Source organism: Prinia subflava, chromosome 15 (assembly GCF_021018805.1).
Source record: "Prinia subflava isolate CZ2003 ecotype Zambia chromosome 15, Cam_Psub_1.2, whole genome shotgun sequence".
Classification (NCBI taxonomy): Eukaryota; Metazoa; Chordata; class Aves; order Passeriformes; family Cisticolidae; genus Prinia; species Prinia subflava.
In genome coordinates, this window is record NC_086261.1 from 15,054,023 (window position 1) to 15,078,802 (window position 24,780).

General features: G+C 44.4%; 1 protein-coding gene across 1 annotated transcript in view; it reads left to right on the plus strand.

Annotated features, from left to right (window-relative positions):
• The window catches only part of PSTPIP1 (proline-serine-threonine phosphatase interacting protein 1), a 57,743-nt gene extending 34,495 nt beyond the window's left edge, over positions 1-23,248 (plus strand). Inside the window, exons 6-15 of the mRNA XM_063412219.1 lie at positions 1,736-1,798; positions 3,253-3,351; positions 4,979-5,024; positions 5,823-5,902; positions 8,195-8,293; positions 8,808-8,904; positions 11,606-11,690; positions 13,208-13,278; positions 14,467-14,564; positions 16,098-23,248. Coding sequence (XP_063268289.1) covers positions 1,736-1,798; positions 3,253-3,351; positions 4,979-5,024; positions 5,823-5,902; positions 8,195-8,293; positions 8,808-8,904; positions 11,606-11,690; positions 13,208-13,278; positions 14,467-14,564; positions 16,098-16,229 — 870 coding nt within the window. The 3' untranslated portion in view covers positions 16,230-23,248. The remainder of the gene's footprint in view (positions 1-1,735; positions 1,799-3,252; positions 3,352-4,978; positions 5,025-5,822; positions 5,903-8,194; positions 8,294-8,807; positions 8,905-11,605; positions 11,691-13,207; positions 13,279-14,466; positions 14,565-16,097) is intronic.
• The last annotated feature ends 1,532 nt before the right edge of the window (positions 23,249-24,780 follow it).

Here is a 24,780-nt window from a genome sequence, read left to right on the forward strand (position 1 = left end):
AAAATCTCTTTCTGATCCCAGCTGGAAATAAAGTAGTGCTCTGAACTCAGGAGTCAGAGGCTTTAGTGCTTTTACTCTCTCTGGTGTAACTACAGATGCTGTTATTATTATTTCTGTAAGAACTTAATCCTTCCTTTTCTCTTTTTTATACTCCTGCTAATGGGTTTCTTTGACGTGACCCTGCACAATCTCCGACACGCACTAAATAAAGGCTTAACACAAACGTTTAAAAACATGAAAGCAAATGAATGTCAAGCTGAATGCAACACCAATATATGCTGAATTCCAAATATGTGGAATAAGTAGCATCTAGTTGATGTTGTATAATAAAAAATTTGAGTATATTTAAGGCCATTTCATCCCCTATGACCTTACCAAGCCCTGTCTCTTGAAAATAGCTCTCAATAGAGACAGCAGTGACCATTCACACCTTCTCTGGGTCCATGGGGTTGAAGACAAAGACAGGACCATCCCTTAATTCTGACAGCAATGAAGGAGGAGTAAATAAATATTCCTTCCTTTACTAATTTTAAACAGATGAAAATGCATATAACTAATATCTGGTGCCACAAAAATCTTGTGTCTAGAAGCCCCTGACACACAGAACTTGGAATACAAAATTCTGAATATGAAAGTGGATGAAAGCAGTGCTGCTGAGATTTGAGGTTGGCAGTGATCTGATGAAGCAAATAAGGCATTAAAAGACAGACAGTGGGCACCACGTTCACCAGTGTTTGTCCCTCATTCCCTCTGCCACCTTTGAGGTGTGCAGAGAGGCTCTCTCCTGCTGAGAACTGTAAGCCTGTAACTCGACTGGGAACAGCTAGAGGGCCCTGGGGAAAAAAAAAAGGGAAAACTGCTTTGGAGTCTTAGATAAGCTTCATTCTCTGTCCAGCAGGTGGCTGTGAGGAAGCCAGCATTAGACATGCTGGATGGTGTCAGAGTTTTGGTAACCTCCCTCTTGATTCGTGTTGTAATGTAGCTGTCTCAGGACTGCCCAATGTGAAACAAGCATCTGGCTAGCCCTGGAGAGAGCTTTGCTTGAGCAGAATGTAAATGTTAAAGGACCAAAAGTCTCCCTGAAGAAGCCAGCCCCTGCCAGTAGGAGCGTATCTCATTGTCACATAAAGCCGGGCATATCACAACTAAAGTCATGAAAGAGACTCAGCACTGTCCTTCCAACACTGCCCAGTGTTTGAGATTCTGAGGAAAAGTTTTTTCCCCAGCATGGAAACCAAATCACACTGAGCTTAAGTTTCCAGAAACAGTGGAATATACAAGAGAAAGGAATTGTTTGGATTGAAAATGGACAACTACCTGTGCTCATGTGGGTGGGACAGTGGTCTGGTCTGCAGGGATGTGGGATCAAGCTCTGGCACCAGCAAAGGGATCCTGCTGGCAGAGCCCACTGTGTCTGAGTGTTGCAGTATTTCATCTCCTTAAGGAAATAAAAAAGGAGGAAGAAAATGAAGATCAATGTCCTCTCTGCTATTAATGGAAACCACCAAAGCAGAATTATCTGGGATTATTTTTTTACCTGGCACTTTGATGCTCTCTGTATCACTTAGAAACCTGTCATTTATAAAAGCAGAGTGAAGTAATTTTCCCCACAGGCAGGTTATTTTGCCCATAGGCTTATAGAAAGGCCCTGACCATGGTTTTCCTAACTCTGCTGCTGGAAAGGGGAGGAAGAAGTCCAAAGGAAGAAATGCTGACTTGTGTGTGTTTCTTGCAGTACGAGTCTGCAATGGAGCGGATGCAGAAGAGCAAACTGTCCCATTATAAGAAAACAATGGAGGTAAGCACGGAGGGCTTGGGCAGGTTTCCTGGTGCAAAGGGGCTCCAGTAAAATCCACATGTACCTCTGTCTAAAGAAAGGTCAAAGCTGTGTGAGCGTGCAAGAGTGTGTGAGGGAGGGAAGGGTCATTCCTGCTGTGAGGAGGAAGCTGATCTTCCCTGCTGCACCCACTGAAAAGGCTCCAGAAGGTTAATACAGGATGAACGGTGCCCCAGGTCAAATAGGATTTCATTCTTTCTAGGCAAGGGTACTTACAGGAATAAATACAATTTTCAGAGTGTGTAAGCACAATTTTAAGAACAGTGAGGGAATCTTGTAGGCGAGAGGAATCCTGTCCAGCAGGAAAGCTTGCAGGTACAGTGATGCCTAGAGAGGCTGACCTGGAACAGAGGCTAGACAGAGTTACAGGAATAAAGTAGGTATTTAATAAAAGGCCTTCCAAAGGATATACCTTAGGCAGTACAAGGGCCTGGCTGGGGCTCTGCCCAAGATGGACCCAGGATGGATGCAAGATGCACAACTGGTCATGAGTTTTCACACTTTTGTAAGTTTTGGTCCATTTACATATTGGGGTTAATTGTCCAATTACAGTTTCAGGTTATGAAGTCCCATCCTCCTTGTTTGTGCTCTGCAATTTGCTGTCATTTATGCTTTTTGGGCCTGAGGCTGTAATGGTTGTTCTTGGTTCTCAAGCTGGAAAAGGATTGTTTAGTCTAACTACCCTGTGAAGAGAACTTACTAACATTTAAAATGAAGTTCAGAGTTACACATTAAGGCAGTATAGAATCTAAAAAACATAAAAGCTAAAACTTAAGGCATCAACAGAAACCACAGGCAGCTGGGTTTGGTTTCCAATGGCCAACTGCCTCTAAAGGAAAGTAGTTGCACAGTGGTCAGTGCTACAGCTGGAAGTGTATTAATTTTTGTTGAAATGTGGTTGTTCAAGTGCATCTCTAAGATACAGAGATGTTTTGGTGCAAATAAAGATTTCTCTTGCTTCTGACAACTACACCAAGACCGTTGCCTATGGGATGCTGGCTCTTCCTCACAGCTTGGAGCAATGGCCAAGGAAACACAAGACAACCCACCCCACGGCCACCACAGGAATGGGGGCTCCCAGCTTCATCTCTCCGTGGTTGCTTGGGCAGATGCCTGATGCACCAGTGGTGGTAGAGCAGCCTGTGAATTCCTGACCCCTGCAGGGAGGTCCAGCTGTACAAAGCAAACAATTTCAGGCTGCAGGAAAAGGATACCATTTATGCTGTCAGCCTCTACTCCAAAGTTTCAGTTCTATTTTTCTACCTCCTTACGGTGTCATTGGGATTTTTGCTACTGCCCAAACTGGGTACAGATTTGCTCCCCCAACTGCAAACAAGAAAGTGTCTGAACGTGACTGTGGGGGGAGCCCAGCCTTGTTCCCCCAGGCAGACCCTCATGTTTGGTTTCATTCCCAGTCCAAGAAGGTCTACGAGCAGAGGTGCAGGGAGGCGGATGAGGCCGAGCAGTCCTTCGAACGCACCAGCGCTGCAGGCAACCAAAAGCAAACAGAAAAGGTACCAGGGATGACAGTGCTGTTCAGAGGGAAGGCTGGGGTTACCTCCTCAAGGTGCAAGAGAATACAATTAACCAACCCATTCTACACTGCTATGTCTTCAAATTAACCCCAAAGGATCCTCTGGGAAGGGACTAAGTTACCTAATTAATTTATCCCAGGCTGCGATCCAATTGCTCTATGAATCCTGAAATGAAACTGAATGAGATTTTTCTGTGAAGTTATTCATTAAGAAAAAGAAACAAATCTATGTCATGCAGTTACTTTTGCCTTTTGATCTCTTACACTTAGTAGGCATAGCATCTTACATTAAAATGCCTATTTTTCCTCAACGTTTTTCTCCTTATGGTGAGTTTAATTTCAACTAAATTTACACACTCAAAAATAAATTGTTGGAAATTAAGGCACCGCAGTCCTTTAGTGCATCATCTTGATACTTGTAGCTGACAATTCACTAACTTTTAATGGGAACATTTTACAGTGAAACAGATGGAGAAAACAAAATAAATGAATTCCCTTTGGCTCGATAAAAAGCAGTGCAGTGTAAGCAAAAAGAATCAAAAATCATCTCAAGGAGTGTGGGGGGGGTGGTGTGGAGACTCTAAAAACAGCATCAGAACTTTACATTTTATTTCCAGCATTCCCTAATCTTTGATGAGCAAACCCCTGCAGCTTAGCTGCAAAGAGGGGATGGAATCCCAGCCCTGCCAAAATGACACCAGAACATTTCACAGCTTCAGTGGCAGCTAAACCTGACCCAGCTCCTTTCCTGCAGAAGGATCCCTGGGTGCTCCACTGCCATTTTTTCCCTGCACATGCCAGCACGTTGGGAATGCACAGAGGCAGCTCACAAGCTGTTTAATTCTGCTCAGCATTTCAAACAGTTTGGGCCAGGAAGCAAATAAGAATGAAGCTCCTGTTCCCAGCTCACTCCGTGTTTCCCAGCCAGCTGTGATGAGGAATATGATCATAAGAACCCCTACCTGAGCCTTGTCTTCAAGGGCAGGATGGAAGAATGTATTACACTGATGTCTAGAGCAGTGCATTACTGTGCTGTCATCACCATCTGTGCAGCAAGACCTGCGAGTACAGACCTCTCAGTGATGGCTGTTTGCTCATTTGCTAAAAGCTGCAGGTTTTTAAAACAGAGAATTTCTACTTAGAGTGAATTTCGCTTTTAGGCTTCTGAGTTGTTATGGGAAATAATCTGGCATTTGCAAGTTATTTTAGAAGCTGTGTGCTTTTCATCTGAGTATTACATGAGGAGCTTGAAAGAGGAAGAATTTTAACTGCCATTTATTTCTGCTTATAAATATCTATTAGAAAAGCACATCAAACAATTGAGAAAAAACAACTCAGCCAGCAGGCACAGCTTCAGGCTGGATCATGCTGGCTCTGGCAGGGATGTCTGAATGGGAAGATTTCCTGTGAAGTCACAGGACCTATGGCTGCACCTGGGAAATTCTGGTTCCTTCTCCATAGCACACACTCAGCAGCACTGTGCAGGAAGTGCTTGCAAATTAGAGCCTTTCCCCTAGAGGGGAAGAGAGAGCAGGCAGCACAAAAAACTGGGGCAGAAGCAAGAATACGTCAGAAATTAATTTGGGGTGTTTCTTTTCCTGTTTCAGAGCCAGAACAAAGCCAAGCAATGCAGAGATGCAGCAAATGAAGCAGGTGATGCTGTGTGCAGCTGAACTATGATTCTTCTCAGCAAAAATCTACCAGCACAGGATTTTGATAGAACACACCCAAATCACCCAGGCTGTCAGGGTTCCCAAAGTCACCTACCCAAAGGTTAATGAAGAAGCCTCTAAAGAGCAGCAACCTGAGAGTCACTGGCATTCACTCTCCTTTGTGGAAATGCCAGTGTCCTGCTTGCATTAAAGAATTTACAGAAGACTTCCTTTAGGGACTTCATCCAGGGAAGAAAAGCTCTTCTTGAAGCAAGTTTGAAAGCACAGCAGACACTCAGATTGCCCCAAGACAGCCCAAATCAGATCTCCCATCCCCATGTGCCTGAGCACAGTAGTGATGTCCAGCCACAAATGTGTGTGAGGAAGGACAGGCCAGCACACACCTGAGCTGGCTCAGGAGCTCAGGCTTGTCCCTCCCAACTCATGGAATAGCTTATCCCAAATCACATGTCTCACATGGCTGGGTTGAAATGAAAAGAGCCTAAGGATGCTCAGTGCCCAAGCATGGTCCAGTCTCTTCATCTCTCAGTTGTATTATCCCTACCATGAAGTTTATAAATGATCTGCAAACCATACAGAGAAAATCCTTACTCTAGTACATAGCTTCAAAGAAAAAACCCAATAATTATTGTGCCCCACCTGTTCAAAGCTCACATATTCTTGTGATTCTCAGGCAAACCTGAAGTGCAGGAATCACAGGAAAGGCCTAATAGGAGGAAAGAGAGAAAGGCTGTATCACTTTTGTCCTGACTGTTGTGTTGCTGGTCTGTGTTTACAGAGAACGTGTACAAACAGAACATCGAGCAGCTGGATAAGGTCAGGACAGAGTGGGAACAGGAACATATCAAAACCTGCGAGGTAAACATTGACTTTTATAGCCATGTTTGCACACTCTTTGTTTCATCTGATCGGAAGATTTCAGTCTAAGGCCTGAAATATCATCCCAAGGGGTTTGCTGTTTGCTTTATGTGGATGTCTTTGTGAAATTAGTGCAAAAATTGGAGCTTATTTAGACATAGCTGCTCCTGTCTCACTGACACTCTCCTTGCTTGGTCAGCATAGCAATATAAAAATAAAGGAGAGGAATAAGTGCAGACGTGGGAGAGGTGGAGCAATCTATGAACTGGTACATACCTCAGTCATTCTTTATGTTTCATAGCACCTTAAATTCACCTGCAAGAATATTTGTCCTCTGCCATGAAATAATCTTTCAGTTGAAAGGTGGTGGCAGAGAAGTCTCTATCTCCATTCTACTGAGGATGGACAAGGAGATTTGCACTTGGCTATTAAGTTTTGCACAACAATTTACAGGAGCTGGTTGGCATCCAAATCAGCCACACATTTGATCACAGTAGTCCTTCAAGCACATTTGCCCATCTGCTGAAGTCTGATTTTGCAACATTTACTTGTTGCAGGCTTTATTTTCACATAAAATAAAGTGCCAGGAGGATACCTTTCCAGTTCTCTACTTCCTCTTATATATTCCCTATCTGAGAGGACTGAAAAGCCCCACAACTGGCACAGACATTTCCACAGACATTATGCCAAGCCTTAGTCTTCCAAAGATGCATATTTTCTCCCTTCTTAAAAAGCTGACAAACCAGTGAAGCACTGCACAACCTCACACCCTTTTCTGTCCCATATGGCTAAATCCTGACTCGCCCACAGAGCTTGTGACCTGCCCACTGCTTAATCCAACAGCCATTCATAAAGGAAGGGCATCTTCAATGTCTTCTTTGAAAAGTGCATGTAGAGAGAAGAACTGATACTCTTTGGGGTTTTTAAAAACTAGCAATCAGTACAAAAGGCAGCTTAAAATCCTACACTTGTGGCTGCATAGTGGGGAATCTGGAAGTGAGGGGGTTCCTGGATCTAACGGAGTGCTGGACAAGCACAGCCTGAAAAGGTTGGCTGGCAAGTGGCAGCACTGGGGTGGCCTTGGCCACAGGGGCTGTGCCACATGGTCATGGAATGTCCCAGTTCTCCAGCAGCATGAGGGATGTGTCAAACACAACACCCAGCTGTGCTTTTCTGGGTGCTGACAAGGGCTTAAAAGTTCAGTCACTACATTTCCCTCTTGGATTAACTGCATTTCCTGACAGGACTCCATTTACCTGAAAAATTCCCCGTTGGCTCTGGTGTTGTTTCAGCAGCCTTGAGTGCCACAGGCTTTCTGTTCAGAACAAGTATTGAAATGCTATTCTCCACCTTGCAGGTTCTCTTTTAAAACTTTTACTCTCAGAAATCAGCCCCCGCAGCAGCTTACTCCCTTGACAGATTCCTTTTTCTGTTTTTTTTACTCAGTAAGTTAATAGATGGCAGGCAGCATACCCAGCTGAGTGTTCTGCTGAATGTTGTATACATTTGTGGTGTTCTGGACATAATTACTAGCAAACTGAGATGGAGACAGATGGCTGGAAGCATCTGAGATTTTCACACCTCATAGAAAACCAAAACTTTGTTCCACTTTTTGTTCTATTTTTAACAGTATAATGTAGAGATCAGGGCGATTTGGTTTTTTAAAGTTTTTAAAGAGCAAGCTTATCTGCCTCTTCCCCCAAATTGGTTCACACTTCTCTCTCTGCCCCCTTCATCCTTCCTAAGTAGTGCAGCAACATGAGGAAGCCACAGATGAAGGGAGTAACTCTGAAGATAGAAAAATGCCTTCTCTTTACCATAAAAATAACCTTTGATATGCAGAGTCAACTCCAGAGAGCCTCAAGTACTTTCAAAAGAGAAAAGTTTAGAGAGATATTTTAAATGGCAGAGGTGGAGAGTTTTGGCTCTACCTCTAACATAAATACAACCTTTTCATGCCAGTACTCTACTGATCTGTTAAACACCAAGATTTCAGTGTGATGGTCAGACAGGACTCTGACTGAAATCCTCAACAGCAGAGGTAGCAGTCAAATGCACATCTGGATTCCCCTCCCCTGCTTTGTTTTTGTCTCTAAAGTATAACTTTAATTCGGTGCAACCAATAAGAACAAATTTTTGAGCATGAACAGTGGTTGTAGTTTCTCACCAACTGAAAAAACCTCCTTTTACAATGGTGCCTTCAGAATAGGTTTGCATCCCCAGCCCTGTCCCAGCCTGCAAAGCAAACACCTCAGCACCACGAGGCTCCATCACGTTTTCTGTTTGGTTTAGGTGTTCCAGCTGCAGGAGTGCGACCGCATCACGATCCTGCGGAACTCGCTGTGGGTGCACTGCAATCAGCTGTCGCTGCAGTGTGTGAAGGACGATGAGGTACGGCCCGCCCGCCTTCCCCGCAGCGCTGCCTCCGGGGTATCCACTCCTCTCTCTCCAGATGTAACCCAGACCTGTGTGCATCAGACACTCTGTGGCACCCCGTGTGCCCCTCGGTGTGCTGGGGAAGGCTTTCTGCTACCAAAACACTCAGCTGAGTGTATTTGGGCTCCGACACAATTTCAAAAAAGGCACCCAATCATGGCCTCAAAACTGGAAGATGTAAATGGTACACTAGATTTGACTTTGAATGGTGTTTCTTGCTATTAATTTCTTTATTGCGTTGAAAAATCCTGGACTGCCTTTGTCCTGCTCTCTTTAAAGGCTATCCAGAGCACAAATAAACAGTTTGTTTACAAGAATATTGGTACAGGGGACAGGCTAAAGATCAGCCAGGTCAGACATGTACCAAGTGTAAAGTGTTTCTTAAGGGGACACTTATGACAAGAGCATTATTTGTTAACTCAACATGAAATGCTAAAAGTTAATTAAACTCTTGGATTCTGTTTTGTAGCTGTATGAAGAGGTTCGGGTCAGCTTGGAGAACTGTGTTGTAGAGTCAGACATAGACTACTTCATTAAGACAAAAATGACAGGAACACAACCTCCAGGTAATTATCCTACTGATCTTGTCAGATGGCTTGAGCAGTACACGTCCTTTGGAGGTGAAACCAGCTGGAGGAGTTCCTGCTCCAGCTTTTCCTTCCCACCTGCCATGGCTCACTTCCCCCACACTGTGCTGCCTGTGTGGTGCTCTAAGTGGGATAGCAGAAGGATCCAGCTTAAAAATAACCCTCCAAAGAAGAAAAAACTTGTTTTGGCTTTGCAACCAGGCTCATTTCACAGTACAGCTGAACTGACACCGCTAAGGAGGTGGCAAATTGCCTTGCAGAAATGGCAACTTCAGCTTCCTGCAGTGGTGACTAGGCAGAGCCCACCTACCACATAACTGCACTCCAGTGTCCCCTTGACAGAGGTGCTGCCTCTGCAGCACAGAGAACACCCAGTTTTCTATCCTGTCCCACATGCCCAATGGGCAATAACAAATTTTCTGCTCTCAGAAGTTGTTTGCATAAACCAAGACTTTGGCTGGGGGAAATTCTGAATGAAATTGGCTTTGTCCCAGCACACAGAACTGCTGGCAGCTTCACAGGCTCTGCCCATTCAAGCCAAAGCTGCCTTTTCCTTGACTTCAATGCTGAAAACCTTGGGGCTGAAATGGAGATCAACCCAGTGTGAGGCAAGAGCAGTTGTAAAATGAAAACCTGCTGCTCCAGGGTAAGAGTTCTCCAAACACTCTGCAGGAAAGGAGCTGTCTAATGTGTCACATGTGGACACAAGCCACTCCCGAGTGCTTCAACAGGCAACCCCAGTTAGTTACAGAGAACCCTTCCATGCTAGGGGCTGTACAGGTATAAAACCAGCAGTGTCAAGGCCTGATCCCTGCGGTAATTATCTTGTACAAGAACAATTCTACCCCTTTGATTTCACTGCAGAGCTCAAAGCTGGCAGGAATTAAACCCCAGGACCTTCTTCAGCAGAGCTGGGTGCTGCCACTAACTCAGCACTGAGCTACCTGAGGCCTGCTTTTCACTCAGCCTTTTTGCCATTACTCTTATGATGGTGAAAAACTGGGATTCAGGGATTTTTTTAAAACTAATATATTGATACTGGTGCACTGGATGCCATTTTGCTGCTATACTTTATTCTTCTTCACCCAAGGGATTTAAATTCACTGATAGAGGAGAATTTACCCAGGAAAAATACATTTTCAGTGGCAGAAAGGAGAACTATGCCTATGAAACAACTTCTGTATACTAAGAAATGTGTATTTCTCAGCTAGGTTTTGTTTGTTTGTTTTTAAGTTTTTGGGGTTTTTTTCCTATTTGAGATTTGTCTTTCTTGAGTCATGTAGGAAATTTCTACAAAAACCTCTTGGCTATGTCAGAGTAATTTCTAATAAGAAATAGGTGGAAAAAACCCTTGAGAGCTTTATGAAAAGCAAAGAAAAACCTGACTTGCTTTTTTGTTGTTTTTATTTTTGCCACCTTCTAGAAGATGACATGTTCTGGAAGCAATATCCTAATATCTCCACAGCTCTGGCTAATGAGTTTGCACTGTAGCACATGGTGAGCTGTTGATCTGTGCTATTATTTGCAAAATGCAGGAGGAAATCCACATGTAATTATGCATTGTGTGGCAGAAAACCTTCATCCTGAGTAAACCTTCCTTTTCTACCCAATCTTACAGTGCCCCCTAGACTGGAAACTGCACCAAAGTCACAATGCAGAAGGGCAACAGGAGACCCTTAAATTGGTCAGAAAACTCACTAATTACTCCTAAAACTTCCCTAAAACTCCCTACTTATTTGTATGGATTCTTCACAGTCTCTAGCTCCATGTGCCTGCTCTGCTTATTATCTTGGCTGACGCAGTGTGAGAATGTCAATATAACCTTTAGCCCAAGTCCAATGCCTTTCCTAAGATTCTTGCTGGTATCAGGGCTGAGATAAACACTATCACAGGCTTCACTCATGTTTGTTTGGCTTCACACCGAGCATGCAGAAAGGGTGTGTGGACACCAGCTGTAAGGAACTGCACTGGGAGCTCTGAGAGGACAAATAAATCCATCTGTAACTATTTCATCTGTAAAGTTACACTTGGAAATGGTCTCAATTTCACCCTTAATGACACCATAGGGGAGAACAAACTGCAACCTAAATGTGTTTCAGAGAACAAACCCCAAATATCTCTGGGTAAACAGCAAATAAACTCTCAGGAGAGGGATAGGGGAGATATGAAAGGTGGGGAAACACACAAGTACACACCAGGAAATTGCTCATTACTGCTGCAGGCAATAACACTCAGAAAGCTTCTCAGCTCTGACAAAAATTCCTGACTGGATACACTGAGGAAAAAAGAGACAAAATGCACTACAGCAAATTCTATCATGAACACAGTTTAGGGTTCACAATGACTGTACTCTGCCCCTTCAATCCTGAGCTTTGAGGCAATAGAAGAAACAGCCGTGGAGGAAACTGCCTTCCTCATTGGGGTGGTCACAGCTCTTGGAATGGGGCCCTCAGGCCTCAGCTCGGGCTGAGGGTGCCTTGCACCAGGGCCAGGACTGTTTACAGCCACTGGAGTGGCTTTTGCCAAGCCCCCCAGGTCCCCTGAGCTGCCCCAGCCACATTCCAGGTGAGGGCAGAGAGGTGCTGCCCTGCAGTTTGCTCCAGCAGCCCCAGGTCACATTCTGGCAGGGAGAACAGAGTGTTTCCTGTTTGAACATCTCATTTTTATTGCCCTCTTGCAGAAGCCATAGGGTACGAGAACTACTACAGCAGAGAGCACAGGAGGGGCAGCAGCAGCCCCACCCAGTCCTGTGGGATGATGAAGAGGTGAGTGGCAAGGGCCGGTTCCCAGAACGGGGATTTCTCCACACCAACAGCCGTGCATGACCACAAAACAGCACATGGGAGGATAGTACTTCCTTCATTGTAGCAAGAGGCAACCACGTATCAGTAAATGTGACTTGAGGGAACAAGTAAGGGTATTAAAATGGAGTCAGAGTAATTTTGCCATGCCCTAGTGGGAAGAGGGACAGGGAATGAGTTCCTCACACAATTATTTGGCCAGCAATGGGTAGTAGTCACTTGTTTCCTCTTTCCTACGGAGTCAGGGCACGTAGCAACAAAACCGGTTTGTTCTAGGGAGGGTGAAGGTGAATCTGGCTGGGAGCAAAGGCTGGGAGAGCTGTCCTTTGGAGCAATTCCTCCATGCTTACAGCACCTCTCAGCTAAGCTGAACAAAGAGCCGCTCTCTCTGTCTGGATCAAAGGGGAAAAACACACGGCGGAAAAACCGTGATGATTAGGGAGGCAATTTTCCTTATTCTGATCCATTTCTAGTGGTAAATATTAGAACATGGATGCAGTTATAGCAGCAGAAGAGCATGGTGGCTCTATTAGTTTAAATATTTTATACTAAAATGGCAAATTCACAATGGGACATTACAATCAAAGCAGAAGAGATTTATAATTTAACAAGCCCTATGACATGGCAAAGACAGGAAGCAGGCAGTGATCTCCCGTTTGAAATGTGGTCCAGCCTTGCCAGTGAGCTGGTCAGGGTTATACACAATACTTTGTTTTTCAGCTGGAAACTGGATCTTCTCTAGTAATGAATTCAATGCTGCATCCTGTGCAGTTACATAAGACAATTGTACTGCCATTCAGAACACAACCGTGAGCAGCATGGGCAAGGAGCCTAGAGAGACTCAGCCTGAGTCTTTCAGGAACTGGAGACAGGATATCCATTTTCCAGAAAAATGGAACGTTTGCTAGCTGAAAAATCAGACCCATTAAATATGCCTTAAGCATGCAATGCTATTTCTATCTCTCCTTGAGAATCCTAACCCATTTTCTCACTTTACTCAGTCTTCAGTACCCAGCTGTGATATAGGAAATAACTAGGGATAGATTAAAATAAAAATTCACTTAAACTCACAGCTTTTAGAAAGGCTTGTTACACAAGGTCTGTATTTTAAATTGTATCAGGGTTTTCCTTAAACACAGAGATGTTTATCTCTTGTAAGCAACTGACAATTTTCATCATTTTAACATTGTGAAATAATTGGAGTTTCACACCATGAGCCTTCAGCTCTACAAAAAATATTATCTGCTGCATTTCATGCACAATTTAGTGAAGGTTAATGGTTCAATAGTCTCCTGCTTTTTTAAAAATATATTTTAAAGGAAGATAAACATATCTACAGCATAAAAAAATAGAAGGCCATGGAAAGAGGTGGCATCCACTCTGGGAATCAGAGGGAAGGCTGAGTCAGAGAGCTGAGATGAAGGAATGCTCATACCAGGTCTGTTCACTCATTTTGGTTTTGGCTTCTCTTGGTTCTGCAGATTTTCTGGACTACTCCATGGGAGCAGCAAAAACAACACGGAAACTGCCACTCCTTCAGCCCCTCCTCTGGGTATGCTCTGCAGGAAATCAGTTTAGCAGATGTGTTTCCTTTAGATCATGTTGCTAAACCAGGCTCTGACATGGAGCAGAAATGTACAGCAGACATTCACATATTGGCAGGCAAGAGTAGTCTGGAAATGAATTTTGCTTGGATGTGTATTAAACAAATTTCCCCCTTCAAAGTGCCAAATAATCCACAGATTCTTCAAAGCCTCTAGGCAGGGGGAGTCTGTACATTCAGAGCTGCAGTCTGACACAGATAGGAGTTTTCTCCCTGTGTAGCACAACTACCACTAAAAAGCCCCAGAGAATACATAAAATTTTTAACACACCAGGCACATGGCTTATGAATACAAATATTCATCTCACCTCACAGTTACACTGTTGTCCTGTAATCCTTATAATTAGGAATTTATCAGATGATATTTAAAACACAGTATTTTGACTATGTAGAAAGTAACAGTTTATGACATTTTTATTGGTTTGATAGTAAACAAAAGCATTTTAACTGTAGTTCTCACCAAAAGAAAAGTTATTTTCAAACAGCTTTAAAATCAACTGCCTGCTTGGGCACCCAGAAACACAGCCCAGACTCTTTCTTGCTGCATTTGGTGCTCAGCAGGGGAAGCCCCCAGACAGATGCTAGGAAGAAATGAGAAGTTTCCCTAATTACAACAAGCTGTATTAAAACAAAACATCTGCAAAAAACGTTATGTCCATGACAAATAGCTACGTGAGACCCATATACACCACTGGAAAATGTCTGGTGACCCACTGGCACAGTATTTTCCCTTTTTCTCAAGGGGAAAAGTCCTGTGTGAGCCATGGAACTGCTAGAATTTTATATCCCCAGCAGGAACATTTTAAAGCCATTTTAATTGGAGTGTTTCCCTCCTTGGATGACTTGGACTGTGTTTTACCAGGGGAAACCTTTTTCCCAAACTGAGGCTGAAGCTACTTTCTGACCTCCCATGAAGTTCAATGGATGTATTGTCATCCCATCAATGGGGGACAGTTTTTGTGCAAGACTTTACCTACAGTTCACAGCAGCTTTTCTATACATGAACATCTCCAGGCAGAGAGAGAACAGAAACCCTTGTATTTGTGAACTCTTGCATATGATCCCATGCATTTATAAGCAACTGAACTCTTTGTTTCTGTGGTGGGTATTCTTCCTTATCTTTTCTCCCTCTTGCAGAGAGAACAGACGGAGTCTATGCATCCATTTTTGTAAATGAAAAAGATGGGATCACATCATCACAGGACTACAGAGTACTTTATGACTACACAGCCCAGGTAAAAAAAGACTTAGAAATAAATACTTCATAGTGTCACATTTAGAATAAATGATTCTGATTGAAACATCTTGGAAGGGTAAATTCTGTGAGGGAGATGTTACCATAATTTTACAGCCAGGGACATGATCTGTGCTGCTCCAATATAGCATGCTAGTTCTCCATGCTGGAGAGGACAGAATCCCACAAAGGATATTCCTTCCCTGTTGCCAGCTGCAGAATCCCAGTGGAAGTGTTTCATCTGCCAACAAAATCTGTTAAAGAGAACAACCTGCATTCTGAACCGGGATACTGAACTCTCCCTGACTCCAGTCTTAACTAGGCAGAAAACCATTAGTTAAAGTTGTGAATGGACTGGTTATAAATATTTGCTAATTCAGATGGACTCCAGAACTTGGACTCCAACTCCACTTGCTTTACATGTCAGTTTAAAGGTTCCTTTTATTAGCTTTAGATCAGCAGAAGAAACAGCATCCAGGGGGTCTTATGTCTCAGTGAAGAGAGAGCCTCACACCAAGGGACCTGCCACAAACAGCCAACGTTGAAGAAATGTGACAGTGACAAAATCGATAGCCAGATAAATTATGAAAACAGAGAAAAAGCTCAAAAGGAACACTTTCCCTTAGGTACAGCAGTATACCAGCACCTTTTAGTTGATGTCAGAGCATTTTTTTGCTTAATTTTAAATGTTCTTTTATTATTTACATGAAATTTCTGGCAAGCACAGCTGAAAGCACCTCACTGTTACTGGCAGTTCCCCTTCAGAGACTACTGGATCACCTTGTTACTCCAGGAGTCTCTTAAAACTATGCCACACAGGGATATTCCCTGCTGAGAAGAGAGCCTGTTACTACCTTTAGTATACTGTACATTGAGGCCACTCATTTTTTTGAGTCCATTCTTACCTACTCAGGTGCATTAAATTTAGTTTTAGCTGACACCTCAAACATCTCTGGAAGCCTGTTTTCTATTTACTACACTGTGGGCAGCAAAGTGGTTTCCTGCAGAAAATAGGACAGCACCACTGAACACTGATGGCTGCCTGGGAGCTCAGTGAGAGTTTATTTGCCACTACTGCATTTGTCTGGGGATGAAAGTCACAGCTGTCCAAGAGTCACTGTCCCCCACTGGTCAGTGCTGTTCCCTGCTAAAGAACTGAGAGACCTATTTCAGGCATGGATTAGCAGAGGCACTGTTATCCCCCTTAGGAATTAAGCTGTGCTCTGTTTTATTTAGCAACACCTGCAGACTATGCAGGTCATGGTGAGCAGGTTTAGGAGAGTGGTTTAACCCTTTCTGGGCTTCCCCAGTGATAAAACATCAGGTTGTACAGGAGGTGACATCATGGAGGAAATTTGAGGATCTTTAAGGAAACAGCCAAAATGCTTAATCCTTCACTGTCTGGTATTTCAAAACCAGAAAGACATTGGCAGACTGTTGATGAAGAGCAGGATTTAAAAACCCCACCAGATACATGCTTGGGCCCTCCTGTGCTCTCAGGCTAACCACATTTCTTTTCCCTGTCTCCTTTCAGAATGGGGATGAACTGGACATCAGTGAAGGAGACATTGTAGTTGTCATTGCAGAAAATGAGGACGGCTGGTGGACAGCAGAAAGGAATGGGCAGCGAGGCTTTGTGCCAGGCTCTTACCTTGAAAAGCTTTGATGAAAAGAAGCCCCAATCCTCAGACTTTATAAATATTCTACTATTGAAAACAATCAGCACACAAGGTCTGCTTCAGCTGACCAAGGGCATCCTAATAATAATGTTTTCTACGACTACCAGTCAGGAAATAACCAACTGACCACGCTTTTCTCTCCCTTGCTCCTGCCTCATCCCATTATTCTACCAGCCTACACTATCTGAAAAAAACATCTTCACTCCTGAGAGATCAGGACTTGCATGTTCTGGCAGTCCTCCCTCAGCACACTGTGCTGCCAGCAGTGTTTCAAAGCTCGGTGATCCTGGGAGGAAAATCCTGCCCACATCTCAACTGTGCAAAGGGAAAAGATCACAGAAGCAAGTGCAGTTTCTCCAGGATGGAGGACTGTCTGCAGCCAGCCTGGGAGCCACCCTTATGGTCACAACAGCCATGTTCTCTGCCATGGATCCCTTTCTCTCCGTGCAGAGGCCATGCTGGCATTTTTGACAGAGGATGGTTTATCAGTCATGGATGAAAATACAAAAATCAGTGAACGCCGCCAGAGAGGAGCACCTGGAGGACCGGGACACATCCCTAGCAGGAAAACTCAAGGCACTCCCCATCACAACCATCTCCTAACACAATGAAATCCATGCTAGCCATGGCTCTGCTTTGCACTGGATTTTAGGACAGATGATGGGCCCATGGCTTGCTTTTGCTTAGGTCGGAAGGTTTCCCTGACACCTCTCTGGGATTATGCAGTTTAAAAACCCAACAACACAAACAGCAGCTAAGCCAAGGCTCCAGCAGTGCTGCACTGCCCTGACTGCTCTCCTCTGAGCACCAGAGAATTGCCAATTACTCCCCCTGCCATGTCAGCAGGGCAGCCTCCCTTCCGCTGCCCAGCCCGTGGCTGCTCTACCTCCATCTGCTGCCTGCAGCCCCTGCACCTCTGCGACTGCTGCCCTGGGTTCTTCCCAGGCACGTCTGATGTGCTCATTCTTCAACAAAACCTCTTCAGGTTTTGCACTGCACTGTACACGTTCGCTGTACTTCACAGATTTCAGCTCTATCAGTCTTTCTAGTTTAATATTTAAGAATGTTTCCAGCTGTTACTGTACTGTACAAGGGATTGATGGATAGTTCTGCCATTCTTCCCTTTTCAGTATTTCAAGATGGTTTAAAAAAATTAAAAACTGATTAATTTGATTTGAATTTAATCTGAATCAGAGAAAACTATTTCTGGGGGCAGAATGACCATTTGCCAAGGTTTCAGGTCTTAAAACTGAATCAAGACAATGAAAATTAATCTTATGGCTATCTGAAAGGCATGGAGGAGAGAGGAACTGTTAGCTCAGATACACAAGAAAGACAAGAGAAATTCAGGCAAAAGAAAAAGCTGTAATGGTCAATGCAATCTTTTCTTAAATGAAACACAGTGAAGGTCTGAGGCACTTGCAGTATCCTATTCAAATTCTTCCTTCAAGAACAGAAGTTGCTGCAGGCCCTTTTCCTTTGGCTGCCTGCAGTCCTTTGCACAGGACCTTGTCCTTCCCACACAGCCCATCCACATCTGGGCTGAAAGGCTGCGAGCCCCTGGCATCAGCACAGGCTTGGGAGGGGCTGCGATGGCACTGAAGGCAGCAGAGTGAGAACAGCAGTGCTGTTCCCTGGGAAGGAGAGGAGAGGTTTCTGTGACCACACCTGAAGGGACACAAAGATGCACAATGCCTTCAGCTCAGCTGGGACATGATGAGTGGAGGCAGCCTGACCACCACAGCATGCCTTGTCAGCTACAGCAGGAAAGGAAACCGAAGGCACAAGAGATTTAATGTATTTACTTCTTGAACACTCCATCTTCCACAAAGAAGACTGTAATAAACCAGTAAATAAATAAATTTAGGTAGATATTTTGCAGATTATCTTAAATTAACAGAAAAAAAACCCCACCCAAACAAAAACAGTGAGATGCACCTTCTCTAATGATGTAGGACACAGATTTTTGCAGGACTCCTCGCTCCTCTGGGGGCCCAAACTTCACACAAGGCACTGCAGGGCCCAGTCTTGATTGTCCTGAAACCCTACTGCAGATCATCTTTGCTTCCATGGACCACATGGTCTGCATCACCAACAGACAGCTGGTGGAATGGTGGCTGCTGTTTCTCTCCCATCAAATCATTCCATGTTTTTGCTGTTAAAGTCAGGAAACCAATATCCTTTCTACCAATCTTTTGTTTTGTCAAGTAAACACTGTTGAGTGGCAAGAGGCTATAGTTATTTCACAATCTCTCCCCAATGTCACAGCACTTGGGTCCAACATGCTAACTACAGCTTTTTCAGGAAATGAAAAAAAAAAGCAGCAAGCGATGTTTTCTCATGAATCCTCTGCTTCACATTGTCTAGATATGGCTGGGAACTGTTTATCAGCCAAATTCTTCAGTTTGCCCTATCTGTGTGGCAGCACTTGTCACAAATAGAACAGAGATATCAAGAAATACCCACACCCTCTGAGAACACCCACATTTTAGGTGTCATCCATCTACCCACCCCCATCAGTAGGAAAAGCAGGAAGGTCAGTTGAAGGTTACTGCCTTAATAACATTGCCCTTATTAACATTTCCTCTCCAGTTTGATAACATTTGGGCAATAAAACTGACACAATCAAGTTATCATTCAATTTTCAGCTAAGATGGGAAACTGAAATGGGCCCTTTCCAGTGGTATTTTCTATACTAAAGTCAAAACATGTGTATTGTTCTCTTTTACCATTTACTACCAATTAAGGAGAAGAACAGGAAAAGCTGTATGAAATAACATTTAACCAATGACAACCACACGTAATTAAGAAATGACTGCAAGTGCAGGACGAGGTCCATCTCTGCACAGATCAGATTTCTGTATATTAAGAGGCCAGCAGTAACAACAGAGTAGCACCAGACTAGAAACAGAGAGCAAACAGACAGAGCTCTAGGACAGCCAACACAGCCAGGCCTTCTGCCAAGCTCAGTGATCTGTAGAGCCAACCAGCTTCCAGCATTTCCACCAACTGGGCAGCTAAAAGGAAGAAATCAGCTAAGCATGTAGCAACAGCAGGAGCACAGTGACTGTTCAAGGTTTGAAGTGTTTGCCACCCCCCTGAGGACCCCTGGCTTAAGCTCTGTAGTATGAACAACCCCACACCATCAGCCAAAGTGGTGACAGATCATGTACGTAAAGGCATAGACAGCAGAAACTCCTGCCTTGGCTTCCTTCCTGTCTCAAGAGGTGAACTCCTCGTCTGAGTCTCCTCTCCATCAATTTTCTCCCAGTTGCAGCTCATAGCTCCCTGATTACTGAATGCAGCTGAAGTGGAGATGCATTACAAGGCAAGCACCAGGTGGTGGGTGTCTGACAGGAGCCTGGGTGGGCATTAACCTCACCACTGGTGGGTAACTTACACACTTTGTGGTAGCACAGAACCTCCTGGCAGTATCACTGTGCCATGGCTTAACTGGGGAGGCTTGGAGAGCACAGGGGACTCTACATCAGTGATATCCAAACAAAGTATGAAAAGTCACTGTTAACCTTCAGTGTGGAGTAGCAACAACTCTGTATGGGACAGGACAAACTGTACAGGCCTGAACAGCAGCCTAGACTGCTCAACACCATCTCTTTTCCCTGGCTTTCTTGTTCTCCAGCTTGCAGGGCTGGGGCATTGAACACAAGAACAGTCACCAGCCACGCAAATACCAGTACTTCCCATGTCCTCAAGCACTCAGAGCTAACGAGCAAGAACGGAAACAAAGTTGTGATGCTGAGTCTTATCTGCCTTCTGGAAAATAAATGGCTGCTAAGGGACTACAAGGGCTGATGGCCTGGGTTTTGCAGAGGAAGAATACTTGTGTGGAAAATTAGATTCTGGAAGAGGAATTAGTGTCCTGCCTGTGATTATGTTATTAACAAAATGGCAACGCCGAATTCACCTGAGAGGGCAAAGAACTAGTCAAACTGTTAGCCATCATCTATTCTTTGCTAGCAATCACCTAAATTCAGCAGCCAGCTCACATTTTACTCAGAGCCACAGTTATCTCCAGATTTGTGCACTCCTGGATCCTGCACATTGCAAATCTGATCTGTGTCTGGAATAGCTGGATAATCATATTTCCATCAAATTAGCCAGTTACACATGGTGCAGAGCTCAACTTGTCCTTCTACCAGCTGCTAAAGGACGGCTGACACCTGATCTGCCACAAAGCTGCTGGGGCACCATTAAGAGCACATTTCCTGCCTATCACTGCTGGGTGCCATGTGGCTGCAGCCGTTCTGTCCCCCACACTGGCACAAAAGACAGATTTACCATGTTGTTCTATTCTGACTGAAAGCACAGACTAAATCTTGCTTTTAGATACAAAACTCTTAACAGAAATCACCATGGCCCCCTGGCAAAAATCAGAGTTGATATCCCTGAAATTTCTAAGGGGAAAGACAGTATCATCCAAAACCGCCAAGCACACAAAACTCAAGAGCACAACTTGGGAGTTTATAACCAGGGATGCCACACACCATCCTGAGGCCTGAGGGTACAAAAACAACTGGGGAGCAGAGGTGAAACGAGAACAGAGACCCCAAGAGGATGTTCGAAAGCAGGAGGAATTTTACTTACCAGATCTAAAAAGGCCAGTATTAACCAGATTTAGAAACATAAACCAGCACATGTATCCCAGCTTTGCTGCCCTTACCAGAATTCAACCAAACCACCAAATCAAGGCAGCCAGAGAGAGAAGTAACCAGTGTGTCAATAGGTGATGCTGAATGAGGTAAGGCTGTATAACTAGGGCTTTGACTTCAGTTCTCCTGGAGTGAAATTCAGGCATTTGCCCGAGCCTCTGCCCTCAGGGTAAATGGACACACAGCAGAGATCAAGACATTCCAGCCTAAACTTGAATGAAATTCCCTGCGCATTGGATTACACACTTGGATTGTTCAAGCAGACCCAGGCTAAACCCCTGAATAAAACAATGGCTTTGAGAAGCAAAGGTATGACTGGAGAAGTCGAACCTCACCCCTCAGTTTCCTCATTCATCATGGGGAGCTTGTAATCCACTCTGACACAGAGCTGAAATTCCTCCCGGCACACTCAGCATTTCGGTGACTGTTCAATCCCAGACCCAGTCTAAACAAGCTAGCATTGGGTGGTGGTCAGATCAATATTTGCAATAGAAAATCTCGTACAAAAGGACAAATTATATTGTGTACAAAGCGCTTGTTTTGTAATAGGACCGGCTGGCTCTGAGGAAGGGGGTTGCAGTCATGAGATAACACACTCAAGGCAGGGAGTGTGTGGGGGAGTTCACTGCATTCCCTTCCACTCTGCAAGGGCACAAATGCTCAACAGCTGCATCTAAAGAAGAATTGTTCTGAATTTTTAAGCCGAAAACAGTCCATGGAGGAACTTCTTGGGAAACTGGTGAACTTTAACCTTCCCAGGATAAGAATGCAAACGTAAGTGTGAATGGGAAAGCTTTCAATGCACTGACAGACATGAGAAGTGCTTTGTCTTTAGAGAAGGGCTGCACAGCCCTTCTTGTGTCTGAGCCCTTGGTGAGGAAGGGGGACTTAAGCGATAGTGACTTTGTTCTGCTAAGTGGCAGCTAAAGGTTTTACTAGGTCACTGCTCAATTCAGCGGTCATGAGAGGATTCAAAACCAGAGAGGGAGAGAAGGCATCTGGAGAAATGCATCCTCCCTGCTCTGTAGGGTCCTGTGCCAGCTTTCAGAACCACGGCACTTATCAGCACAAGCTCTAAATTTAACTTATATTTCCTCAGTGTCTGTAATGTATCCTCAATGCACCGTTTTTCAATACTGAAGGTGTTACTGTACAGGGGAAAACAAAGATATTGGGAATAAATGCTGGATTTAAGCTTTCAAAATGGACATTGCACTCCAAGGGCAAAAACACTTCACAGAGTGCAAGGCTACCAGCATCAAGCATGCTTCCCAAGGATGGGGCCTTCTCCAAGTCCTGGAAGTACAAGGAGTACTTAGTTCCACAGCATGTACTGGGAATGAAGTCCTGCCTGTTGCCTGTGAGGTGCTTGGCAAAGGCTGGCAGAGGACTCAATGGCACCTCTGCCACAGGTGATTTATCCCTCTCCCACTCTCAGCTGAGAATGTATGAACAGGACCCCTGCACACACCTCATGGGCTGGCAGACTTGTTCAATGCATTTCAATGGCAGACCCACTCAGGCAAGAGCAGATCTTGCTGCTTCCTTTGTCCAGCTGGAGAAAAACTTCAGAATTCCATTTCAGAAGTAGTTTTCCAGACGAGACTGTTGCATGTAAGACATCCTAGATACTGACAAACCCCACAACTGCCAGTGGTTTGCTTAAATGTTCTATTTGCATGAGGGAAATGCATTCAAGTTCTTCAGTCACAGCCTGACCTAGCAAAGAAGCGACAGGACAGCTATCCTGGAAAATGCTTGAATTATTCCCTGAAATGGGGCAAGAGCCCATTTGGTGAAAAGAGCTCTGTACCTGAAGCACCACACATCCAAATGAAAGCAAAGGTGTCTGTTCTCTGGAGTACCAACAGGAACAGCTCCTATGGTCCAAACACTGCTGTGGCTCACGTTACCCCAAGCAAGCCAGTTCGCAGACTTCCTTCTGGCAAAGAATGAAGTTTCAACTTAAAAGCTGTGACATATCTTTAGCATTCGGCGTCAAGAGAAGCAGGTGAGAGAAAATGTGTGGTTCAGTACATATCACTAGAAAGAAGTGCTTCTTTGCTTGCTTCAGAAGGATCACAAAGTCTCAGGTCCCCAGAGTGGAGCTCTGACAGTCTCTCACTTGTGCAGGTTTAAGTTCATGTCCATGCTTAATCTACAAACTCAGCCCTGTTTTTAAATGATGAATAAACTGTACTTCATGTTCATCTACAGTGTATTCACTCCACACAAACAACTGAACTTCTGTCCTGGAGTCCAAACACTGAAGGAAGCAACATCTGTTGCCAGGCACAGATCCAGCAGGGATTACTGCAGTCACAGCAAGGACTAAATCAAAGGCATATGCCTGGACTAAATACGTATTGTGAGCACAAAACCTGCATTGTGAAGGCAACTGCCAAACGGAAGAAATAAAGGAGCAGGTCAGTAAGTCTAATATTTACCTCTGCCACCCCAGGCAGCTGTCAGGACATTAAACATGTCTAGGGTAAAGCACACAGGCATGGAGCAGATGTACAGCTGTGCTTCCCCAGCACCTCCTCCTCCACCTAATATCAAGTGGCATCCAATTTATTTTAAACACCAAACCTTGTGCTATGGTATACAGAAGGAAACATGACTTGCTCCCAGGACTACCTCAGGACTATCCTCTAGGTTTTTTGCAGATAATCCTTTCATGGGGAGGTAGAAGGGCAAGGTTTACACTTACTGCTGTGTAGGGTACAGGCAAACGATGACTGCCCCATCAAAATCAGATCCTACCCAGACTTTCAAGAGATGGGCAGCAACATCATTCTGCTACCTGCCAGTGAGGCTGCTCTCTCCTAATCAGTCCCAATACTGAAGAGTAGCCCCAAACTAAGATGGACAAATAGCAAACCCAGTTATCCCAACAGACATCAGAGATCGGTGCTGAAGCAGTCCAGGAACATGAGATTGACAGGACAGCGGGACACAGGCTAAGAGTGCAGCACCTAACCCTGCCACAGCCAGGCACGGCCTACAGACACCAGTTATGTTGCCACTTTATAGTGCACTGCATTACAGCAGTAGTCTGGCAGAGGAAGCTTTGTGCTCACATCAGTTCAGATATAGCACAGATGGAAGTCTGCTCTGTGCCTTTTAGCAATAGCCCAAACACACATCATGGTTTAGAAGATGCTGCCCCTAAGAGAGCTTTCCAACTGCTCAATGCAGCTACAGAGGAAACAGATCAGCTGAGAGAGGCTGCAGAGATTAGCAAGGAAAGACTACTAACACATGTTTTGAAAAAGGCCATGGAAGTAAAATTAAGCTTATTATGTGTAGCAAGGAGAGCTGCCCCAGTCAGTAGGGGTGGCACCCAAGAGCAAAGACTGCAAGAGGCAGGGCAGAGGCTCAGGTGGCCTTCTCCAAGTACTGCAGTGCTTCTTCTAGAGTGTGCTACTACTGCAGGACACAGCACACCGAAGATCCACTGCACTTGCTGACTTGTCGTGCATTCATTCCAGAGGGATTTGTCTCAGGCCCAAGATTAAGTCAGTTACAAGATCCTCTAATGTACTCTGAAGGCTATCACTGATACTATTATCACAAGTGCTTATCTCAAACCTCATCTGAAACTCATGAGTTGTCCTCTTCTGGCTATCAAGGCAGAAATTTCTTTTTTCACTAACTTTGATAAATTGAGCTTGTTAGACCACTTCTCCTGTTTTAATAAGGCCTTACTAGACCACAATCTGAATGAGACTCATGAGAACTGGAGAACCTCCTACTAAGGTGCTGAAAGGTTTACTGCCTTTCAGCACAGGATGTGCACTGCACTCTACTCAAGTCACTTTAGTAGCGGTGAGATCAACAAAACCCAATAAAAAAAAACAAACCC